Genomic DNA, 22,740 nt, shown 5'->3' on the forward strand with positions numbered 1-22,740 from the left:
TGTCAAGTGTTATTTTATCATTTTTGTATATTAAAACAAGCTCCTACCTGCAATCCCGTCTGGTCCAAGTCCTGTAGCATCCGGGGGTGACAACTCGCGCATTCACGATGCGTCCAAAACGCAACATCTTTTTCTTCAATAGATGGTTGCTAAAGGCTAGATTCTCAAATAGGAAAATATGCTTTGTTAGAGACCACTCACATAAAAATGGAACCATCCATCAATCTATTTTCTACCGCATGTCCCTTTCATTTGATTTAATTGATGTGTGTGTGGTGCCACAACATGCACACAACAATCCTGTCCAGCGCCAGACTCAAGTCTTCCAATAGCAAAATTTTTGCGTCAACAAATGTGATCTAACAAAATCAAAGAGAAAACATAGCAACCACCATAGAAACAACTGAAAAAACAGGCAATAAAAAAGAGCAAATAGGAGAGAAGAGAATGATACAGATCTTGGGTTTTTGACAGAAAAGAACTTCAAAATTTACTGAGCAGAGCTAGAGGCGAGAACGCTCTCAACAAAGTAGACTTTTTTTTTTAGCTTCTTAATTTGGTTACCTTATTGGAAGGTGTCAGCTTTCCCCATAGACATGAAGAATGTTGGTCGTATTTGGAGATAACCATCAGGACAAATTCAATCTCGGAATGCCTTGGGCCACAATCAATGCTAATCCATGCTAACTTTTTAATAACAAGCCTGCTAACAGCTAGCATGATAAAAATCATGCACGGTAATGCTAAACACATGTGCGTATACATTATCATAACTTTTTCTCTCTTCTATAAAAGGTTGCTTAAAATGCTATATCTCTATGTGAAATGCTAAATTGCTAACAGTAGCTCCAATAGTAGAACGGCAGTCAAAAGAGGGAACAAATGTGTTATTAGCAGGGATAATATTGTATCACTGGACGGGTTGATAATAATCTTAAATTGATGATGTTAATTGTAAGATGTCACTCTGTATGACCATAGCTAAATGAAATGATCTTGTAAATTTTGAACGCACTGATTGACCAGGTAACGAAGTGCATACTTAGTCAACATCAATACATGTCACACTAAGGGTGGCTGTATAAACAAGGCCAACACTGTCATAAAACCGTGCCATATAATGAAACCACAGTAAACAACAATGACAAACACATTTCAAGAGAATATTTGCACCGCAACACAACATAAACACAACAAAATAAAATTCCCAGAATTCCCTGCAGCACTAACTCTTACGGGACGCTACAATATGTTAAAGAATTATTCAAAGACACAACTTTTTGAATTATGTATATATATATATATATATATATATATATATATATATATATATATATATATATATATATATATATATATATATATATATATATATATATCTTAAGGGTGTAATGGTATACAAAAATTTCGGTTCGGTATGTACCTCGGTTTAGAGGTCACGATTCGGTACATTTTTGGTACAGTAAGAAAACAACAAAATATAAATGTTTTGGTTATTTATTTACCAAATTTGTAAACAATGGCATAACATACATATACACACAGGGTCCATTGCCAGGGTTAATGTGGTCAACATATATAAAATAAAAACTAAATAACATAAGGCTCACAATGGTTTCTTAACGAAACCTTTCTACATAAAAAGGGCTCTTTTTGATTGATTGATTGAGACTTTTATAAGTAGATTGCACAGTACAGTACATATTCCGTACAATTGTTCACTAAATGGTAACACCCCAATAAGTTTTTCAACTTGTTTAAGTCAACATAAAACTGCCTCCAGTTGTTGTTCAGAAGAAATAAAATGACAAAACTTTTCTTCTATATATAAAAAGTGCAACATTAAACTGTTTCAAGTCAACTCAGCCTCAGATTAACTTTTAGATTGTAATTAGTCATGATATTATAATTGTGGCTGCTCAAGTTGATTTATCGCCATTACTGTAGTTTAAATTTGGTTTCATAACCAATGTTGGTGTTCGTGAGTGCATCTCTACAAGAGTGACTGACAAGAAGAAAAGCACTGACTTACTTGGGGTGAAGTCATTTTGCAAATCTCTCAACTCCAAATAGAAACTACGTTCAATAAAAAGTCCAAAATGTAAATAAATATATACATTTTCCTTTGGATTTTAATCTATAACTGAGGTAATGGTAAAGCAAAAAGGTGAAAACTGAGCTGCAAATGCCGAAGTATGGTAATGTTTTTTCACAAAGGTAGTTTTCTAACCCTGCCCAATTAGTTCAACTATGGCTTTATGGAGATATTTCTACTGCAAATAAAAGTTGGAGGAAATTTACCAGAAAAATCATTTTTTATCCAGATGTGTTCATTCCTTATTTGTGCATATCCAATTTTTCCATGTTTTAGAGAGATGCTGCTCTATGATTACCTTCTCAAACTAAGTTCATAGTAGGTAGTAGCAAGCTGTGATTAAATGTGAAGAAAGGCCTGACTGGGATTAATGCTTTTATGCTGCTTAGTTAGTATGCTTACTCATGGGAGATGTAAAATGCTGAATAATTCATCATACTGTGTACTACTAAAATAAAAACGCTACGGGCGGCTGGCTGTGTTGAGTGAAGCACAACAAGGTCTTCTGGAAAGAGCTTTTGACACAATGGTGACAAAACAAAACAAGTCCACAACTTTGTTTGAATATACAGTGTAGCCGAAATCAGAAGTTCTCAGACATTTTTCACCAAGTACCCCTTAGAACAGTGGTTTTCAACCTTTTTTCAGTGATGTACCCCCTGTTGACATGTTTTTAAATCAAGTACCCCCTAATCAGAGCAAATCATTTTTGGTTTAAAAAAAGAGATAAAGAAGAAAATACAGCACTATGTCATCAGTTTCTGATTTATTAAATTGTATAACATTGTATAACATTTTGCTCATTTGTAGTGGTCTTTCTTGAACTATTTGGTAAAAAAAATATATAAAAAGAACTAAAAACTTGTTGAAAAATAAACAAGTGATTCAATTATAAATACATATTTCTGCACATAGAAGTAATCATCAACTTAAAGTGCCCTCTTTGGGGATTGTAATAGAGATCCATCTGGATTCATGGACTTAATTCTAAAAATTTCTTCACAAAAAAATAAATCTTTAACATCAATATTTATGGAACATGTCCACAAAAAATCTAGCTGTCAACACTGAATTTGCATTGTTGTATTTCTTTTCACAGTTTATGAACTTATATTCATATGTTGTTGAAGTATTATTCAATAAATATATTTATAAAGGATTTTTGAATTGTTGCTATTTTTAGAATAGTTTTGAAAAATCTCACGTACCCCTTGGCATACCTTCAAGTACCCCCAGGGGTACCCGTACCCCCATTTGAGAACCACTGCCTTAGAAAACTCTTGGCTCTCCAAGTACCATCATAATGACTATGATTCAAATATGGTCAATAATATATTCAATATAGAAGTATTCATAAAAAAATGAGGCAAAGGTTTTATTTAAAATTATATTAAATATGTTTGGCCACAATTATGCAGAGTTTGAACAGTAAGACTGTGTTTGAAAATTTAGTTTAGTGGTTATTTGGTGTACCACAAGTACGACAGTTTGAGAATCACTAATCTTAATCTTCAAGAAACCAGGCAAGCACAAGTTGAACAAATGCTTATAATCACACTGAATGCAAACATTTTGATTACCATTACATTCCACATAGGCTGTTAAACTGAAACAATTCTGTCTGACATGACACCAAAATAAAAAAAATTGTTGCTGTCATCTTCCAGTTGAACTAGTAAAGGCCGTCTCACACCGCTCTGAAATTGAAATTAAAGGGGAATAGTGAAGTGAAATAAATCCATCCATCTGTTAAGAAAAACAAATGAATGAAGATAAAACATGATCCATGATGATAGGAAGCTATTTACCTTGCCCCTCAGCCTGCTGATGAATATTCAAGTTGCTTTCAAGACCTCAACAGGGCCGTACTTGAGTGTATAGTGCCATCATGTGCTTAACTCTCTTCAATGCACTGTAGGTTGTGTTGGATTTATGAAGCGAGGGCTATAACATTCTCATAAAATGTCAAGTCATCCATCCATCCATCCATTTTCTACCGCTTATTCCCTTTCGGGGTCGCGGGGGCGCTGGCGCCTATCTCAGCTACAATCATGTATAATCAAAAAATTGTTCTTCATGAATATTTTTTCATAAATTCTTTAGATGGCCTTTTTTTGGGATTTTGTACAAGCAGAAGCCAGTCAATGTGTTTGCGCTTAGGAGTTTGTAGTTTGACATCCAAATGCCATCTTCTGATTTAGTGTCCTTATGCTATTGACTTGTACTTTTTAGTGGCCCACATTGGATAGTGATGTACTTACATTAAAGGCTGGATTTACGCTACTTCTCCCACTAGAAAAAATTAAAGGATGAGCATTTTTATTTTTATACAAAATGTAATATTTAAAGTAGCACTGTCTAAGTTAATGTGTAAAAAAATGCGGATATTCAGAATAAAATATCCCAAATTCATGTATATACGGATTAATCACGCTATTTATTTTGACCGTGGATGATTACCTGAAAGGCGACATGGTTTGTTATTAAAGGTCAGTGATCAAATATTAGCGAGGAGACACTCAAAGGCCAATTTCAGTTCAAAATAAACATAAATGCTTAGAAAAAACTGGAGAACATTCAAGTACAAATTTCCAAACGTTTTCTGTATGACATTATGACAATGAAATTGCATTTCTGTCCAAATAGTGGGCTCTTTTTTAAAGTTAATTTAAATTATGCAAGTAAGTGATTAACAGTGATTAATCTCGACAAATCAAACGTTAAATGTGATTTAACTGATAAAAACAGAATAATTTGACAGCAATGGTCAACATATTTGAGTCTCTTGAGTTTATTTTAAATTACAGTATTTCCTTGAATTGGGGCGCTAATTAATTTAAAACCTCTTCTTACCCCTGCGCTTACCAAAGGCATGCGGTAAAAGTAAGCATGTGCTAATTAATTTAAAACCTCTTCTGACTCCTGCGCTTACCAAAGGCATGCAGTAAAAATTTGAGTGTGATGTAAGGATACCATCATGAAAAGCACATTTAATAAAAAAAAAACATTATTGTGGTTATGTTCAGCACCGAAGGCTTGGAATAACCTACAATTGAATATTCAACTAAAAATCCTTGTTAGATTAAATGAGTTTATAGCTTCTGTGAAAGGATTGCAGTCTACCTTGTCTGTATGCACATGTGTCATATGAGCAAGTTTTAATGTTGTAAATGTGATGTTTTATGTGTTGTTTACTGTTTTTAATGGAACCTTGCTGCTGCCCTCTTGGCCAGGTCTCCCTTGGAAAAGAGATCTTTGATCTCAATGGGATTTTACCTGGTTAAATAAAGGCTAAATAAAAAATAAATTCAAAATGGTCTTACCTTTACTTATAAATGAAATCCATGCCAGCTCCTTCTGATCAAAAGCATCGATAACTTGTTTATAGAAGTATTCCTTATCTTTCTTAAGTTTTAAAAGTCTCTCAGAAAACTGCTATCAGACCGCTGCTATCAGTTAGCTCGGGTGTGGGCGACGACAGAATTATCCTCGGACAACTCCCTGTCCGTTCTGCTCCGTGGGTGATCTCTTTATCCCACCGCTGCCAACATGAAGTGTTAGTTATTGTATAAATAATACACTGGGTATTTATGACTGGAACATGCTTTGTTTCAGCCCGGTTGTTTACATAGCCAGCAAAGGTCCGTCGTGCAGCCGCTGCGTCATATCCGTCCCAGCACAATCCCGTCACTCATTTCACTTCTTCTTCAGCCGAATAGACGCAAGAAGGATCACTAGCGCCCTCTACCACCAGGAGGCGGGATTCATTTAATGACTCATATTTAACATACGCAGCTACGGTATTGTGACGGTCTCAAGCCGTCGTCTTGCGTGTTCCCAGGACCACCAAGGAAGGACATGGCTTGAGCAGTATGACTTTGTTTATTTTTCAATAAAACCTCAGTCCAGGTCGCTCTTCTGCTCCTTCTCTCCGCTCGCTTGCCGCCATCTTGGGGAGGGCTACAGCTAGCGTGCCCTGCCTGTCTGTCGGACCGTCGGCTCCACAGGTATATTAATAAAACATAGCTGCTTACTGTTCTTTTTAGCATACCGGTATTTAATAGCTTGGCCCTTAAATCCTACTGAATAGCTCTGAATCTCCTTTATGCAATTTCAAATTATTGAAATCAGCCTCCTCCATTTTGAAAATGATGACAGGGGAAGTGTCACTTGTGACGTCACGAATTTGACCCGGCGGTAATACTAAGCATGCGCTGATTATTTTGCGAAGCGAGTTTGACCCGGCAGTAATTCAAGGCAGGCGCATACTATATGCCCGGCGGCAATTCAAGGAAATACGGTATGCAAGCAAGTAATTAACTGTGGTTAATTATAAGTAATCACAAATCAAAAGTGTGCTTTAACTGATAAATGGAATCACTTGACAGTACTAGTCAACATATTCGAGTCTTTTTTTAAAGTTAATTTAAATTATGCATGTGAGTAATAACCTGCGATTAATTGGGATTAATCCAAATTTAAAATGTGTGAGTAATCGGATTTAAAAAATAAACCCACATGCTTATACAACACTTGTTAAACTATTGGGGTCTTTTTAAACGTTGACCTAAATTATGAAAGCAAATAATTAACTGTGATTTATCTTAATGAATCCAAATTCAAAAGTGTGATTAATCAGATATGTTTTTAAATCAGTAGACAGCCCTAGTCAATATGTATTTGGATATTTAGTTTCAATTATGCATGCATGTAATCAACTGTGATTAATCATGAACAATCCAAAATCAAAAGTGCAATTCTACTGATTTTTAAAATGAAGCATATAGTCAACTTATAGATGCCTTTTTTAAAGTTAAATTTAATTATGCAAGCAAGTAGTTAACTGTGATTAATTGGAATTAATCCAAAGTGTGATTAATTTGATTAGATAAATAATCATTGACAGAAATATTTTGTAGACAAAGCGTTGTGTTATTCTTGTCGTGAACTCACATGGCTGCAGTAGGTGTGACCCCAAGATGCAGGAAACGGCAGGACGACGGGCAGTTAACAGTCTTTATTAAACTAAAAAATAGGAGGAAACAGTCATACATGTAAAGGTTCTAAATAGGCGAAGGGCTGGTGGTGTGCTAATACCTAAAGAAAAGGATGCATCGAACATCAGCCAGTTCAGACCAATCTGTCTTCTCAATGTTGAGGGGAAATTCTTTTTCAGCGTAGTGTCTCAGAGGCTGTCAACCTACCTGGTAAAGAACAAATACATTGATACATCTGTACAAAAAGCTGAAATTCCAGGATTCTCTTGCTGCCTAAAACATACAGGCATGATCTGGCATCAGATCCAATCAGCCAAGAAGGATAAGAGAGATTTTCATGTAACCTTCCTCGACCTGGCCAATGCATTTGGCTCAGTTCCCCATGAACTTCTCTGGGAATCTTTTAGCTTCTTCCTTGTACCAGAGCCATACTTGCCAACCTTGAGACTTCCGATTTCCAAACACTGTTGGATCTTTGCCCCTTTCCCACTAATATGATCAACTTCGACGTTGGTTTTTCGACGTCCCAGTCAGATTTTTCACCTTGCCGGATTCCTGCCTTCTTTTCTCGCCTCGTGGCTCCTCTTCCCCCGCCACCTGCGAGCCGTGTGTCGGGCCCCACCTGGATTAACTGCGCCCTTGGACGTGCTGGCCCCCGCCAGGTTCGGTCTTGTGAACGCAAGATCTTTGACAAAAAAAAAAGTCTATCCTGAAGGATTTCTTCACTTACCTCGGACTTGACTTCCTCTGTGTGACGGAAACATGGCTGAAAGCCGGTGAGTCCGCCCCTCTTAATGAACTTCAGCCTCCGGAGTGTTCCTACTTTATTTCTCCGCGGTCGTCTGGTCGAAAAGGAGGAGGATTAGCAGTCATTTTTAAAAATGACTTTAAATGCCGTCAGATACGCCTGCAATCCTCCTTTTCAAACTTCGAACTGTGCATGTTTGAGCTGGAGGGGGCGTGGCCTCCAGCTCCAGCTGAATTTCGGGAGATTTTCGGGAGAAATTTTCTTCCGAGAGGTTTTCGGGAGAGGCGCTGAATTTCGGGAATCTCCCGGAAAATCCGGGAGGGTTGGCAAGTATGACCAGAGTCCATCACCACACTGGTCAAGAACTACCTCCAAGACCTGCGGCTATGCTTCACAACAGCCAACTTCACTACAAATGGCAACGCTTGAAAGTAGGCACCATGGTAGGCTGCACAGTCTCACCCTTGATTTTCACAATGGCCATGGAAGTCATCATGAGGGCCTCAAGGTGGGTGGTGGGTGGAGAATGAACCAGGGCTGGGCTCCGTCTTACACCTATCAAAGCATACATGGACGACATGACAACACTAACCACTACTGCAGCATGCACTAAGCGTCTACTTGGAAAGCTTCAGGAGAACATCTAGTGGGCCCGAATGAAATTAAGCCTAGCAAATCTCGAAGCATCTCCATAATCAAGGGGGTGCTGAGAGACGCAAGGTTCTACATCGGCGAAGACCCAATTCCAACGGTGTCTGAGCAGCCTGTCAAAAGCCTGGGCAGATGGTACAACGCAAGCCTCAAGGACAAACAACAAGTACAACAACTAAGGCAAGAGATCGCAAATAGCCTGGATAACATCGATAAGACTCTATTGCCAGGGAAACTGAAGCTTTGGGGCCTCCAATTTGGACTCCTCCCCCGGAACATGTGGCCACTCACTGTGTATGAATCCCAGTAACCACTGTGGAGAAGATGGAGTGAACCATCACTTCATATGCAAAAAAGTGGCTTGGCATTCTACAATGTCTAAGTAAGATCGGCCTCTACGTCAAAGGGATTCTGGAGCTACCTCTCACAAATCTAACTGAGGAATACAAGTGTACTAAAGTTAGACTCCAGATGACACTGAAGGACTCCAGAGACAAGACCATCAGCACTGTCGCACCGCCCCTAGTAACTGGGGGGAGGTGGACACCATCCGATGCGGTGTAGTAAGCTACAGCAGCCCTGAGGCACAAAGACATAGTGGGAAAGGTCCAACAGGGAAGAGGATGTTTCGGCCTGACTGCAAGAGAACCATCCTGGAAAAAATGCTACAACATCAGAGGTGAGATCGCTGGTGGTGGAAGAGGTGCGTCGCCAGGAGGAGGTCTTGAGAAGTGCGAAGGCTGTCTCTCTCACCAAACAGGGGCAATGGATGCAGTGGGAAGGAGTGGAGAGGAGAAATATACGCTCGAAGGAGCTATGGCAGAAGGAAGCAAGTAAAATCAGCTTTATCATCAGAGCAACTAATGATGTGCTCCCATCGCCAAAGAATCTCCATCAGTGGTATGGCGAGGATCCAATCTGTGCGCTCTGCCCAACTTCAGCAACCCTTAGACACATCATGAGAGAATGTAAGACAAGCTTCACGCAGGGGAGATACTGTACACCTGGCGGCACAACCAGTTCCTCAAGAGCTTGGAATCAGCCCTGGAGAGCATGCATGGTGCCGTCAACTCCTTGCAACCAAGAGCATCTAATCCCTTGAAGGAAACAATGTTTGTCTGAGAGGGCGGGAAAACACCCAATCAGCTTTCCGCCAAACCAGAAGCAGGACACCTATACCTGGCCCGCGACTGGGAGATGCTGGCAGACATCGGTAAACAGCTATTTTTCCCACCTGAGATTGCCTCTACCAACCTCAGGCCAGACTTGGGGCTCTGGTCCCCTTCGGTGAAGACTGCTTACGTCATAGAGCTCACAGTCCCATGGGAGAACTCTGTGGAGAAGGCCTATGGACGTAAGAAGCTGCGCTACTCAGAGCTAGCAGAAGAAGCAAGGCAGCGTGGCTGGAATACCAAAGTCTATCCAGTAGAAGTGGGATGCAGAGGATTTGTGGCGTCGTCGTCTACCATCAGACTGCTGAGGGAACTCAGCAGCCACGGTCAGGGTCTGCGGAGGTTCATCAGGGGAGGAAATACAATAAAACCTCACTAGAAGATCATGTGATTTTACAATTATAAAGTATAATTAATAATTTTAAGTAATATTCATATTTAGTAAAAGCCTTTTTGCTCAGGCAGTAACTGTACCATCAACTCTATGGTCATTGTCCTTAATGTATCTTTTATGCATCAATATATTTTTTTGTAAGGTGACAGACAGCAGAGAGGCTGGAGGAAATGGAGGAGGAGAGGGCAGATAAGTTAGAGGAAGAGAGGCAGGAGGAAGTAGAGAAGGAGAGGCGGGAGATTATTACAGTTCATTTATGTTTATTTACAATGTATTGCATGAATGTATTTCTGATGTTGTTGATGGACAGTAGGCTCTGTTAATTGACAGTATGATGCACAGTTGCACTACAGCCCTACACTAAAGAGTAAAGATGAGAACTCTTCCAAGTTGTCTCCTTTGCTTTCATTTTAGTTGCTTTACCCTATAACATCTGCATGACGTGAAATTATGATTGCTAATGTAAAAAAAAGAAAGTTAACTTTCAGAGTGCTGCCTTGGAGCACTTTTGTGTCCCCACCAATCTCAAATGCAAACCTACTCCCTTGGTTGTCATTATGAAAATTTCAGCATTTTCTCATAAAATTGTGCACTTTTGGTCTATTTTCCCCATGTTTGCTGTTTTCTACTGTAAATGTTATTCTACAACATGTTATCCGGCCAATAAAAAGAGAGCCAGTCACGCCTGCACTGCATGGTTTCTAGTGAGTCAATTCTGCTTTGATTTCCTACCACGTCTGTAATAAATGTGGATACAAAGCAAACATAATCAATGTTTAAAGAATGCTTGTTTAAGAATTTGGTCATTTGAGTGGAAATGATTGTTGATTAATCTCTTGACGGCATTTCAATTTACTGTAAACGCTGTGTAATGTTTATATGTTTACCGTTGTTGTTTTGCATTTTGGGTGCAATATATGCTTGTTGTGTCTGGTCATCAGAAAATAAGTAAGCTCAGTGATATTTGATGGGTGGTCCCCTAAAAGTAAAAAGGGATCTATAAACACTTTATAGGTAATCTATTGGACATTCTGACATGCAGCCTTCCTAAACATCAGAAACATCGATCAGCGCATTTCAATGACATCCGTCTGACAATGAGCGAGTGTATCTGATCTGTTCGCCTTCACTGCAGTCACATTGAAAGATTCATATCTGATTTTCCTCCGCAGGCCTGATACCGATCAGACGATACTGATTCCATCCATTTTGTCCTGCTTACACCACCATGACACATGCTGTATGTAACTTATTATTATTTACATGCCAGCCCCCTTTCTAGTATATCTTCTCTTGAAACAGTTCTATAGATTATCAACTGAAATTCAATTTGGAGTAGTCAGTGTACAGCTTGCAAAGCAGTATACATTTATTTTGCATTTAAAATAGGTCAAAAAGTGAGTACATGTCACAGTGAGCGTGTCCCAAGGGTAAATATTCATTGTTAGCATCGTTGTTATCTAGCTAGAACTGCCCTAGTTCTCTTGGGCATTGAATTCATCAGCGTTATGCATGTGTTACTGATGACATCACTGGTTGATGAAGAAAGTGTTGCCTTTTTCCGTCTTCCTTTTGATTTAGGATGCGCACAGGTCCTGGGGAGACATACTGCCATTGCCTTCAGCTCCCTGAGCAAGGCACTTATCATCTTGGGAGGTGTTTGTGCTCCTTATCACATTGGAAAACTGCCCATTTTACCAAAGTAAGGTGTCATGCGTTATGTTCTGCTTCACAATGTCACAGACAGTACATTTTGGAAGTCATGTTTCCCTCAATGAACTGCAGGGCCACATTAGTGGCAGCACTCATGCAGCCCCAGACTGTGACATCACCATGCTTGGCATCCACTCACTTGTGTTACAGGCAATTTATATAATGATGGCCGTGTGTTGACTAATTGTCAGTGGACAGTAAATCCATGCGAGCTGTACACTGACTACTCTAAATAGGGATGGGTAACAAACTCAGTACTTTTATAGGCATGCACCAACCGAATTTTGTTGGTACCACTTGGTATCGATTCATGTAAAATCAAACCGTGCCATATTTTCATACCTTAATTTCATTGGAGCAATGAAAGCTGCTCGCTCGGTCACTAAGGTGGGCACTATGATTGACACATCAACTTAATGTGTATTATATTTATCCATGAGAGCGATGTTGTTATAAATTGTGAGGTGTCTGTTAAAATCATAATTAGTTTTGCAAATGATGACAGATGTGAACAAGAGCACGTTTTGTGTATCAAATCAAATCAAATCAAATTTATTTATAAAGCACATTTAAACTTTACCACAGGGGTAGCCAAAGTGCTGTACACTGATTACTCTATGTGGGATGATGTAAATGAGAGGTTGCATTTTATGACTTTTCTTAATTTGTTTACATGCTATAGTATCATTTTATTGTTATGATTTTATTGCATGTTTTTTTGTATCTCTATAATTTAAGTAGCCAGGGACTGCAGATAGAAATTAGCTATTTAGCTATAATCTGGTGCAGAACATACATGTATTGGAGTTTAATGTTTCTGTGCATTTTCCCTTCAAATAAAGACTAAACTAGAAACTGATTAATATTAGCAATTTTACGTGGCGATTTCAACACCTCTAAACCTGGTAGTGAAAACTCCGATTAAGAAGTATGTTAAAATCAAACAGACTGTGTTTAATAGGTACAATACTTACAGGAAACACTTTGCATTGGACAACATAAGAAGACATCCAGCCTTATGGCAAAGACTACTTCTGAGCTAGACAACACACCGTAGTGCGTACACTACTACAACCTAACATCCTGGAATTGCAACTGTATGCAAAGTCTACTATATAATACTTTGCAAGTGAGAAAATATATTCATCCATCCATTTTCAACCAATTGTCCATCTCAGGGATGAGGGGCGGGAGAAGGGGAGGGCGGTTGTACAGTTGTACTATATAAAGTACTGTGGTACTATCCGTCTATCCCAGTGTTTTTCAACCACTGTACCGCGGCACCAGTCTGGTGTGCCGTGGGAGATTATGTAATTTCACATATTTGGGGTAAAAAATATTTTTTGCAAACCAGTAATTATAGTCTGCAAATGATGTGTTGTTGAGTGTTGGTGCTGTCTAGAGATTGGAAGAGTAACAATGTATACTCTTCAATCAATCAATCAATGTTTACTTATATAGCCTTAGATCACGAGTGTCTCAAAGGGCTACAAAAGCCACAACAACATCCTCGGCTGAAATCCCACACAGGGGCTCAAGAAAAAACTCATCAATACTCTTCAATATCAGTAGGTGGCAGCAGGTAGATAATTGCTTTGTAGATGTCGAAACATGGTTTGTCGTGATCCCAAACTGCAGATGACAGTGGGAGGCAGGTTGCAGGTAAAAAGCGATCTAATGCTAAAACCAAAAATAAACAAAAGGTTAGTGCCCCTAAGAAAAGGCATTGAAGCTTAGGGAACAAAACAAAAACTTAACTGGCTACAAAGTAAACAAAAACAGGATGCTGGACGACAGCAAAGACTTACAGCGTGTTGAGCAAAGATGGCGTCCACAAAAGTACATTTGAACATGACATGACAATCAACAATGTCCCCACAAAGACGGATAGCAACATATTGAATATTTTTGATTGCTAAAACCAAAGAGATGCGGGGAATAGCGCTCAAGGAGGACATGAAACTGCTACAGGAAAATACCAACATAACAGGAGAAGTCACTAAAATAGAAGCGCAAGACAAGAACCAAAACACTACACACAGGAAAACAGCAAAAAAAAGTCAAAATAAGTCAGGGTGTGATGTGACAGGTGGTGACAGTACACCTACTTTGAGACAAGAGCTATAGTGATGCATGCTTGGTTATGCTTTAAAGTCATATCTAACAATTGCGACAACGACTTTTTGCTGTCAACTGAGTTTCATTTTTTAATGATTTCTGCTGGTGGTGTGCCTCCAAGATATTTCAATGAAAAAATGTGCTTTGGCTCAAAAAAGGTTGAAAAACACTGGTCTATCATTTCCATCCATTTTTTTACCGCTTGTCCCTTTCGGGGTCACGGGGGGTGCTGGAGCCAATCTCAGTGCATTCAGGCGGTAGGTAATAATAAATTAAAAATGGTACGATACTGCTTCTAGAAATACTTATACTTTTTTTTCTCCTAACGACGTAACATTTCTGGTAAAATGAAGAGAGGCGCATGTTAGGCAATGGACGGATGGCGTACTCAATAGCAGACATATGTGGAGACAAAAGGGGAAAAGTATAAAAAAACGTCCTTGGACAAAGAAGAACTTGACTATTACCAATATATGACCCTGTAACTAGTTGGTATTGGATTTGTAGTATCAGCAAAAAAATATGTAAAGTATCCAAACAACAGAAGAATAAGTGATGTTTTACATTTTAACAGAAATGTAGAAAGTAAGCAGCTAGTGACAGTCAATAAAAAGTAGATTAATAATAAATTTTCTACAAAAGTGAAGTGAATTATATTTTTACACCGCTTTTCCCTAGTGACTCAAAGCACTTCACATAGTTAAACCCACTATCTAAGTTATATGTAAACCAATGTGGGATGGCACTGGGAGCAAGTGGGTAACATATCTTGCCCAAGGACACAACAGCAATGACTAGGATCAAACCTGGAACCCTCAAGTTCCTGGCAAAGTCGCTCTACCACCCAAGCCATGCCGTCCCTCCTAATTTTGATAAAATAATAAAATGGGAATAGACACAATATGTTACTGCACATGTCAGCGCCCAAATTACGAACCTTTACTTACTACTCAAAGTCAAGTTATCTAGCGTGTTCACTATTTTATTTAAGGACAATATTGTTCTTTAATTGCAATAACAAATGTATGTTTGATGTATCATAAAATGTTATGTTAAAATAAAGCCAATCATGACATGTGGTCCCCTTTATTTTGAAAAGTATCTACATACATTTTGCGACCTGTATCAAACAGATTGGTATCAGGTGAACCCTAACTTAGATTTTTTTAAAAATTAAAGATTTTAACATTAAAAAGTTAGCATTCATTAACACACAAAAAAGTACCAAAAATAAGTACCGTTGCGTATCAGTTTCAATTCCCAGGTACCATGTCAGTTCAAATGTAAAAGGTACTAATCCCTGTCTCTAAAGTACGTATAAGTTTTATATCTGCAGTATAGTCTCTTCAGTGGATATACCGTGGTACTTCGGTTTTCATATGCCCCACTTTCCTTTGGATTCTTTTTTCGCCAAAGGTTTTTGTAGGCCATGGGCCTGATCTACTAAGATCCAAATAACACAATAAATTGCGTATACGTTTCGTGGGTCTGCATGTGTGTGACCTACTAATTACAAGTGAAAACTGGTGCGGACAGCCTTATTTAAATGATGATTTTGCGTGTACTACCTGGCTTTCACCATGGAGACACTCATTTAGCACTGGAACTGCAGCCTGGACGGCCGTGGGAGCCTGCTGAAGAGAGGTACCTGGGGGAGTGGGGTTCAAACCTCAGACCACGATCTCGCACTATTCCACTGACTCATCTGGCGAAAACAAAACATCACTAAAAGTTATATTTGAAATAACAAATGTCACAAAATATTTTAGTGCCTCAGACTGGAAGTCTCTGCAGAGAGTGGTGAGGGTGGCGGAAAAGATCATCCGGACTCCTCTTCCTCCTATCCAGGAAATCGCAAAAAGCAGCTGCCTGACCAGGGCTCAGAAAATCTGTAGAGACTCCTCCCACCCCCACCAAGGACTATTTTCACTGCTGGACTCTAGAAAGAAGTTTCACAGCCTCCTTAGCAGAACTTCCAGGTTTTGTAACGGCTTCGCTCTTGAACGCATTGTAATAATCCCCTCATAATAATCCACACATGCATCATAATAATCCCCTCAATTTTCCACAAAAATGGATTAAAAACTCGCTGGAATATAAAGACAATATAACATGCATCCATAAACGTGGATGCATATGCAAAAGTGCAATATATTTATCTGTACAGTAATATATTTATTTATATATGCACCTTATTTATCTTTTAGCCTGCACTACAAAAAGCTAATGCAACGAAATTTGGTTCTTATCTGTACTGTAAAGTTCAAATTTGAATGAAAATAAAAGGAAGTCCAAGTCTAAATCTAATTCACTGCACATTCACATTATAATGCTCCGAACTGGGGCGCTTTGTTAGGTTTTGAAACATGCAGCAGACATGTACCAATTTTTGTGTGCATTTTAAAAGCGGTGGAATGGGACCCACTTTCTTAAAGGAGATGCGCTACAATTTTGCAGACGCATGAAAAAGCATATTGCAAGAAGCTTTTTTTCATATTCTTGAAAAGAAATGCGAGCAGACACCAAAACGCATTAATTGCATTAGATAAGATCCACCCCTCAATTCACCTAGCAGCTATGAAATTATAAAAATATGTTGCTAAACTGTTTCCCCCCACTGTAACATGATCACCGATTGAGTCTGTAGTTATTTCAAAAGCCAAGAGGCGAGACATTGTGTAACTTTTTTCAAACGCTGTAGTTGATGTGGAACAAGTCTCACGGCAGAGTGAGACACAGAAAGACCATAGTGGGCAGGAGAAGGATTAAAGAAGAGTCAGTAAGTGTTGAAGAGGAGTCATTCTGCCTCCTAACATTTTTTGTGCTTATCTTCTTGGTTTGGATGAAGATGCTGTCAGTTTTCGGGAAGTGGTCTGTCGTCCAGATGGGTCTGTTAGTGGTGAATATTCTACTGGATGAGGCTGCGGTGCTGTGGGGGCACACACGGGGTGAAGCTGGACCGGAAGTAGCAGGGGGGACTTTCATTGTGGTGACATTTGAGCCGGAGTCTTTTGCGTGGAAGTTGTTGTTTAGGGTCCACCCTCCAGCCTGACCTGAGTGCGCTCCTCCACAGATGGGGTTAGTGCGGCACGGGCAGCCCAGGATCAGGGCGGGGGTATGCTGCACCCAGGAGAGGAGGTAGTTCATGTCCGCCTTAAGGTGACAGGCCCAAGGGTTGTTGCCCAGAGTGAGCACTGTTAGGGAAGTCATCTTGTCCAACACTCCAAAGGGGAGATTGGAGAGGCGGTTTGTGTGAAGATAGAAGAAGGTCAATCTGGGAAGTCGGTCCAGTGAACCTGGCAACGTCTTTACAAGCCAATTATGGGAGATGTCGATGATCTCCAGGCGTGAAGGCATGTTGGTGGGCAGAGTCCAGAGGTGATTGTGGCTCAAGTTGAGCACGCATAGATTGATCAGAGTGTTGTTGATGAAAACGGTCCTCTCCAGCTCGTTGTCTGAGAGGTCAAGCAACCTCAGGTTCCACTGGAGCACCGTGTCGTTCTTGTCCAGGAGGCGGATGCGGTTGGAGGCGGCGTGCAGCTGCCAGAGCGAACGAGGCAAGCGCTCCGGCAAGCGGCTCAGGCCGTTGCGAGACAAGTCAAGTACGCGGAGGTGCTTGTAGGAAGCCAGCCCGCCATCCAGGTTGTCGACTCGGTTGTGGGACAAGTTGAGGCCTCGCAGGTCGGCCCGGAGGCCGTCGGGCAGCTCTCGGAGGCCCCGCCGGGAGCAGTCTGCCTTCCTGTGGCTGCAGGAGCAGGCAGCGGGGCACACAGCGGCGGCTCGTAACCCCAGCAACAAGAAAAGCAGGAGCATCAGAGGGGCCTCATTAGGGGGCAGATTCTGCTGAGCACGCCTGCTGAAAGACAAGAGTATCGGAGGTGGTCTTATGTAGCATCTTTACCACAGGACAGCACTGCAGCTAAAAACTTCCACTTTGCCAACATAACCAGTTATCTAATAAACACGGTGACTATTTCTTTCAGATAATCCAACAGACATCTTCAACATTTGAACATTTTTAAAGAATAAGCAGACACAGAATGGTTCAGCTGGCTTTAAATACAGAAGAAAACTACTCACCTCCTCATTTTAAAATTCCTGTTGCTGCAGACACTCAAGTCTCGGAGCAGCTGCCACTGAAAGAAGTTGACTCTTGCACACTAAATGTGTCCTCAAATTGATGGTGCCTCTTTCTGGGTATGGATCCTTTGGGTGTCTGCGATCAAGCTGTGTGCTCCTTTGAGTTCCTCTCTGGTGTTAGTTTAGTGGGGAGGGTGTTTTCAGAGCAGGCGGCTTTGGGGGGGGGGTCAGAATGAAGTGAAACTTCCCATCATTCTTTGTAAAGTCTGGCACTATAGTCTTGCATTTGACAACTAATGCTGTAGTTGTTCCATTATTTGATTGCATTGTGTCTTATAGCTGTGTTCAAAATGAAGTGCTGCCATGTATCAAATCATTATCAGGTCTTTCTTTAACAGGGAATATTGAGCAATCATTTGCTGTTATGCTTCAAGTGTGAATGATGAGATGAATCACATTCATTGCATCTTTCTATTGGTCTGGAGCAATCCTTTTTATTATACATGTTTTATTTTATTTGTTTGGCAATGTTTACTGTTATTTATATTTTTCCGCAACTTCTACTTTTTTATTTGCATTACATGCTTTAACAGTTATTTTTCATTTATTTTTTTAAAGCGCAATTCTCAATCTGCTGATTTGTGTTTTAATTCAGTCACACTGCTAAAGTTCAAAAGCAGTACGTACATGTTATACAGTAGGCCAGTGGTTTTCATCCACTGGCTTATCAGTGATGGTCCCAAGATGGCGGCGCCCGGACGGGCTGCGCTCTCGAGGGGCTCTTGCTAAAGATGGAACATTTGGCAGAAATACCGGACAATTCCACAAACTTTATGGCTGGCTCACATCGTGGTCACTCCGTGATCACGTACGACCGCCAGACACTTCTGGATGTGGACATATCGGGCCGTTTTGGACTGACAGACGCGTGCGTGCTAAACCTGCTAACTAGCATGGGAATACGTCGGCGGCTACATCCAGCGGCTTGTGAAGCAGGGGAGTCTAGTAGCAGCGGGGGCCGTCTACGGAGCAGACGGCAGCGGTGTGATCGGAAACGCGGATGCCGAGCGGGGCTAAAAACAAAGCAGAAGGCTAATCCCCACAGAACACCACTTCCCTCCATCCTGAAGACGGATTTAGATGGAAAATGCGATACTACTGGTCTGGGTAAGGAGTCAGTTAAATTAGAACAAGTTTTTTCTGCTTTGAGTGTTTCAGAGTTGGACATATGTTTTACTGAGGTGGCTAACCATGATGCGTGCAGTTTATCAAAGCAACAATCAAACAATCGGAAAATCCCCGTTACTGAGGTGGCTAACCATGATGCGTGCAGTTTATCAAAGCAACAAACAAACAATCGGAAAATTCCTGTCGTATCAATTCCTAGATATGGTCGTAACTATACTAAATGCACTGGGCATAATAAACACAACATTATTAATATTGCTACTACGGATAATTTGATCAAAAACTCCCTAAAACAGCCCACTACCTATAATATAGGTTTTTTAAACATAAGATCATTGTCTCCTAAAACGTTGTTAGTTAATGATATTATCAGAGACAACAATCTTAACGTCATCGGTCTCAGCGAAACCTGGCTTAAACCAAACGACTTTTTTGCGCTAAATGAGGCATGTCCTCCTAACTTTACACATGCGCATATTGCCCGTCCGCTTAAAAGGGGTGGGGGGGTCGCACTAATATACAACGAAAACTTCAACCTTAGTCCTAACATAAATAATAAATATAAATCGTTTGAGGTGCTTACTATGAGGTCTGTCACACCACTGCCTCTTCACCTGGCTGTTATCTACCGACCCCCAGGGCCCTATTCGGACTTTATCAATGAATTCTCAGAGTTCGTTGCTGATCTAGTGACACACGCCGATAATATAATCATAATGGGGGACTTTAATATCCATATGAATACCCCATCGGACCCACCGTGCGTAGCGCTCCAGACTGTAAATGATAGCTGTGGTCTCACACAAATAATAAATGAACCCACGCATCGCAACGGTAATACGATAGACCTAGTGCTTGTCAGGGGCATCACCGTTTCCAAAGTTACGATACTCCCGTATACTAAAGTATTGTCCGATCATTACCTTATAAAATTCGAGGTTCAGACGCATGTTCGTCAAACTAATAATAATAATAACTGCTATAGCAGCCGCAACATCAATACAGCAACAACGACAACTCTTGCTGACCTACTGCCCTCGGTAATGGCACCATTCCCAAAGTATGTGGGCTCTATTGATAACCTCACTAACAACTTTAACGACGCCCTGCGCGAAACCATTGATAACATAGCACCGCTAAAGTTAAAAAAGGCTCCAAAAAAGCGCACACCGTGGTTTACAGAAGAAACTAGAGCTCAGAAATTATTATGTAGAAAGCTGGAACGTAAATGGCGCACGACTAAACTTGAGGTGCACCATCAAGCATGGAGTGATGGTTTAATAACTTATAAACGCATGCTTACCTTAGCTAAAGCTAAATATTACTCAAATCTCATCCACCGTAATAAAAACGATCCTAAATTTTTGTTTAGTACGGTAGCATCGCTAACCCAACAAGGGACCCCTTCCAGTAGCTCCACCCACTCAGCTGATGACTTTATGCAATTCTTTAGTAAGAAAATTTAAGTCATTAGAAAGGAGATTAAAGACAATGCGTCCCAGCTACAACGGGGTTCTATTAACACTGATACGATGGTATATACGGCGGATACTGCCCTCCAAAATAGTTTCTCTCGTTTTGAGGAAATAACATTAGAGGAATTATTACAACGTGTAAATGGAATAAAACAGACAACATGTTTACTTGACCCTCTTCCTGGGAAACTGATCAAGGAGCTCTTTGTATTATTAGGTCCATCAGTGCTAAATATTATAAACTTATCACTTTCCTCGGGCACTGTTCCCCTAGCATTCAAAAAAGCGGTTATTCATCCTCTTCTTAAAAGACCTAACCTCGATCCTGACCTCATGGTAAATTACCGACCGGTGTCTCACCTTCCCTTTATTTCAAAAATCCTTGAAAAAATTGTTGCGGAGCAGTTAAATGAACACTTAGCGTCTAACAATCTATGTGAAACCTTTCAATCCGGTTTCAGGGCAAATCACTCCACGGAGACAGCCCTCGCAAAAATGACTAATGATCTATTGCTAACGATGGATTCTGATGCGTCATCTATGTTGCTGCTCCTCGATCTTAGCGCTGCTTTCGATACCGTCGATCATAATATTTTATTAGAACGTATCAAAACACGAATTGGTATGTCAGACTTAGCCCTGTCTTGGTTTAACTCTTATCTTACTGATAGGATGCAGTGTGTCTCCCATAACAATGTGACCTCGGACTACGTTAAGGTAACGTGTGGAGTTCCCCAGGGTTCGGTCCTTGGCCCTGCACTCTTCAGCATCTACATGCTGCCGCTAGGTGACATCATACGCAAATACGGTATTAGCTTTCACTGTTATGCTGATGACACCCAACTCTACATGCCCCTAAAGCTGACCAACACGCCGGATTGTAGTCAGCTGGAGGCGTGTCTTAATGAAATTAAACAATGGATGTCCGCTAACTTTTTGCAACTCAACGCCAAAAAAACGGAAATGCTGATTATCGGTCCTGCTAGACACCGAACTCTATTTAATAATACAACTCTAACATTTGACAACCAAACAATTATACAAGGCGACACGGTAAAGAATCTGGGTATTATCTTCGACCCAACTCTCTCCTTTGAGGCACACATTAAAAGCGTTACTAAAACGGCCTTCTTTCATCTCCGTAACATCGCTAAAATTCGCTCCATTCTGTCCACTAAAGACGCTGAGATCATTATCCATGCGTTTGTTACGTCTCGCCTCGACTACTGTAACGTATTATTTTCGGGTCTCCCCATGTCTAGCATTAAAAGATTACAGTTGGTACAAAATGCGGCTGCTAGACTTTTGACAAGAACAAGAAAGTTTGATCACATTACGCCTGTACTGGCTCACCTGCACTGGCTTCCTGTGCACTTAAGATGTGACTTTAAGGTTTTACTACTTACGTATAAAATACTACACGGTCTAGCTCCATCCTATCTTGCCGATTGTATTGTACCATATGTCCCGGCAAGAAATCTGCGTTCAAAGGACTCCGGCTTATTAGTGATTCCCAAAGCCCAAAAAAAGTCTGCGGGCTATAGAGCGTTTTCCGTTCGGGCTCCAGTACTCTGGAATACCCTCCCGGTAACAGTTCGAGATGCCACCTCAGTAGAAGCATTTAAGTCTCACCTTAAAACTCATTTGTATACTCTAGCCTTTAAATAGACTCCCTTTTTAGACCAGTTGATCTGCCGTTTCTTTTCTTTTTCTTCTATGTCCCACTCTCCCTTGTGGAGGGGGTCCGGTCCGATCCGGTGGCCATGTACTGCTCGCCTGTGTATCGGCTGGGGACATCTCTGCGCTGCTTGTCCGCCTCCGCTTGGGATGGTTTCCTGCTGGCTCGCTGTGAACGGGACTCTCGCTGCTGTGTTGGATCCGCTTTGGACTGGACTCTCGCGACTGTGTTGGATCCATTGTGGATTGAACTTTCACAGTATCATGTTAGACCCGCTCGACATCCATTGCTTTCCTCCTCTCTAAGGTTCTCATAGTCATCATTGTCACTGACGTCCCACTGGGTCATTATTGTCACCGATGTCCCACTGGGTGTGAGTTTTCCTTGCCCTTATGTGGGCCTACCGAGGATGTCGTGGTGGTCTGTGCAGC

The 22,740-nt window shown here is 40.7% G+C and overlaps 1 protein-coding gene across 2 annotated transcripts; it reads right to left on the reverse strand.

The window, feature by feature from the left end:
• Positions 1 to 12,163: 12,163 nt before the first annotated feature.
• Positions 12,164 to 18,114, reverse strand: LOC133550546 (oligodendrocyte-myelin glycoprotein-like). Of its 2 annotated transcripts, none has more exons than XM_061896510.1 (2): positions 17,969 to 18,114; positions 12,164 to 17,741 (listed from the first exon to the last, which is right to left on the reverse strand). In XM_061896510.1, the coding sequence occupies exons 1-2, from the start codon at positions 17,974 to 17,976 to the stop codon at positions 16,607 to 16,609; spliced, it is 1,143 nt and encodes a 380-aa protein (XP_061752494.1). In that variant the 5' UTR covers positions 17,977 to 18,114; the 3' UTR covers positions 12,164 to 16,606. The 2 variants fall into 2 exon arrangements, with proteins under 2 accessions (XP_061752494.1, XP_061752493.1); XM_061896509.1 differs by having other exon boundaries at positions 12,164 to 17,744.
• Between the last annotated feature and the right edge of the window lie 4,626 nt (positions 18,115 to 22,740).

Source organism: Nerophis ophidion, linkage group LG04 (genome assembly GCF_033978795.1).
Source record: "Nerophis ophidion isolate RoL-2023_Sa linkage group LG04, RoL_Noph_v1.0, whole genome shotgun sequence".
NCBI classification, from domain to species: domain Eukaryota; kingdom Metazoa; phylum Chordata; class Actinopteri; order Syngnathiformes; family Syngnathidae; genus Nerophis; species Nerophis ophidion.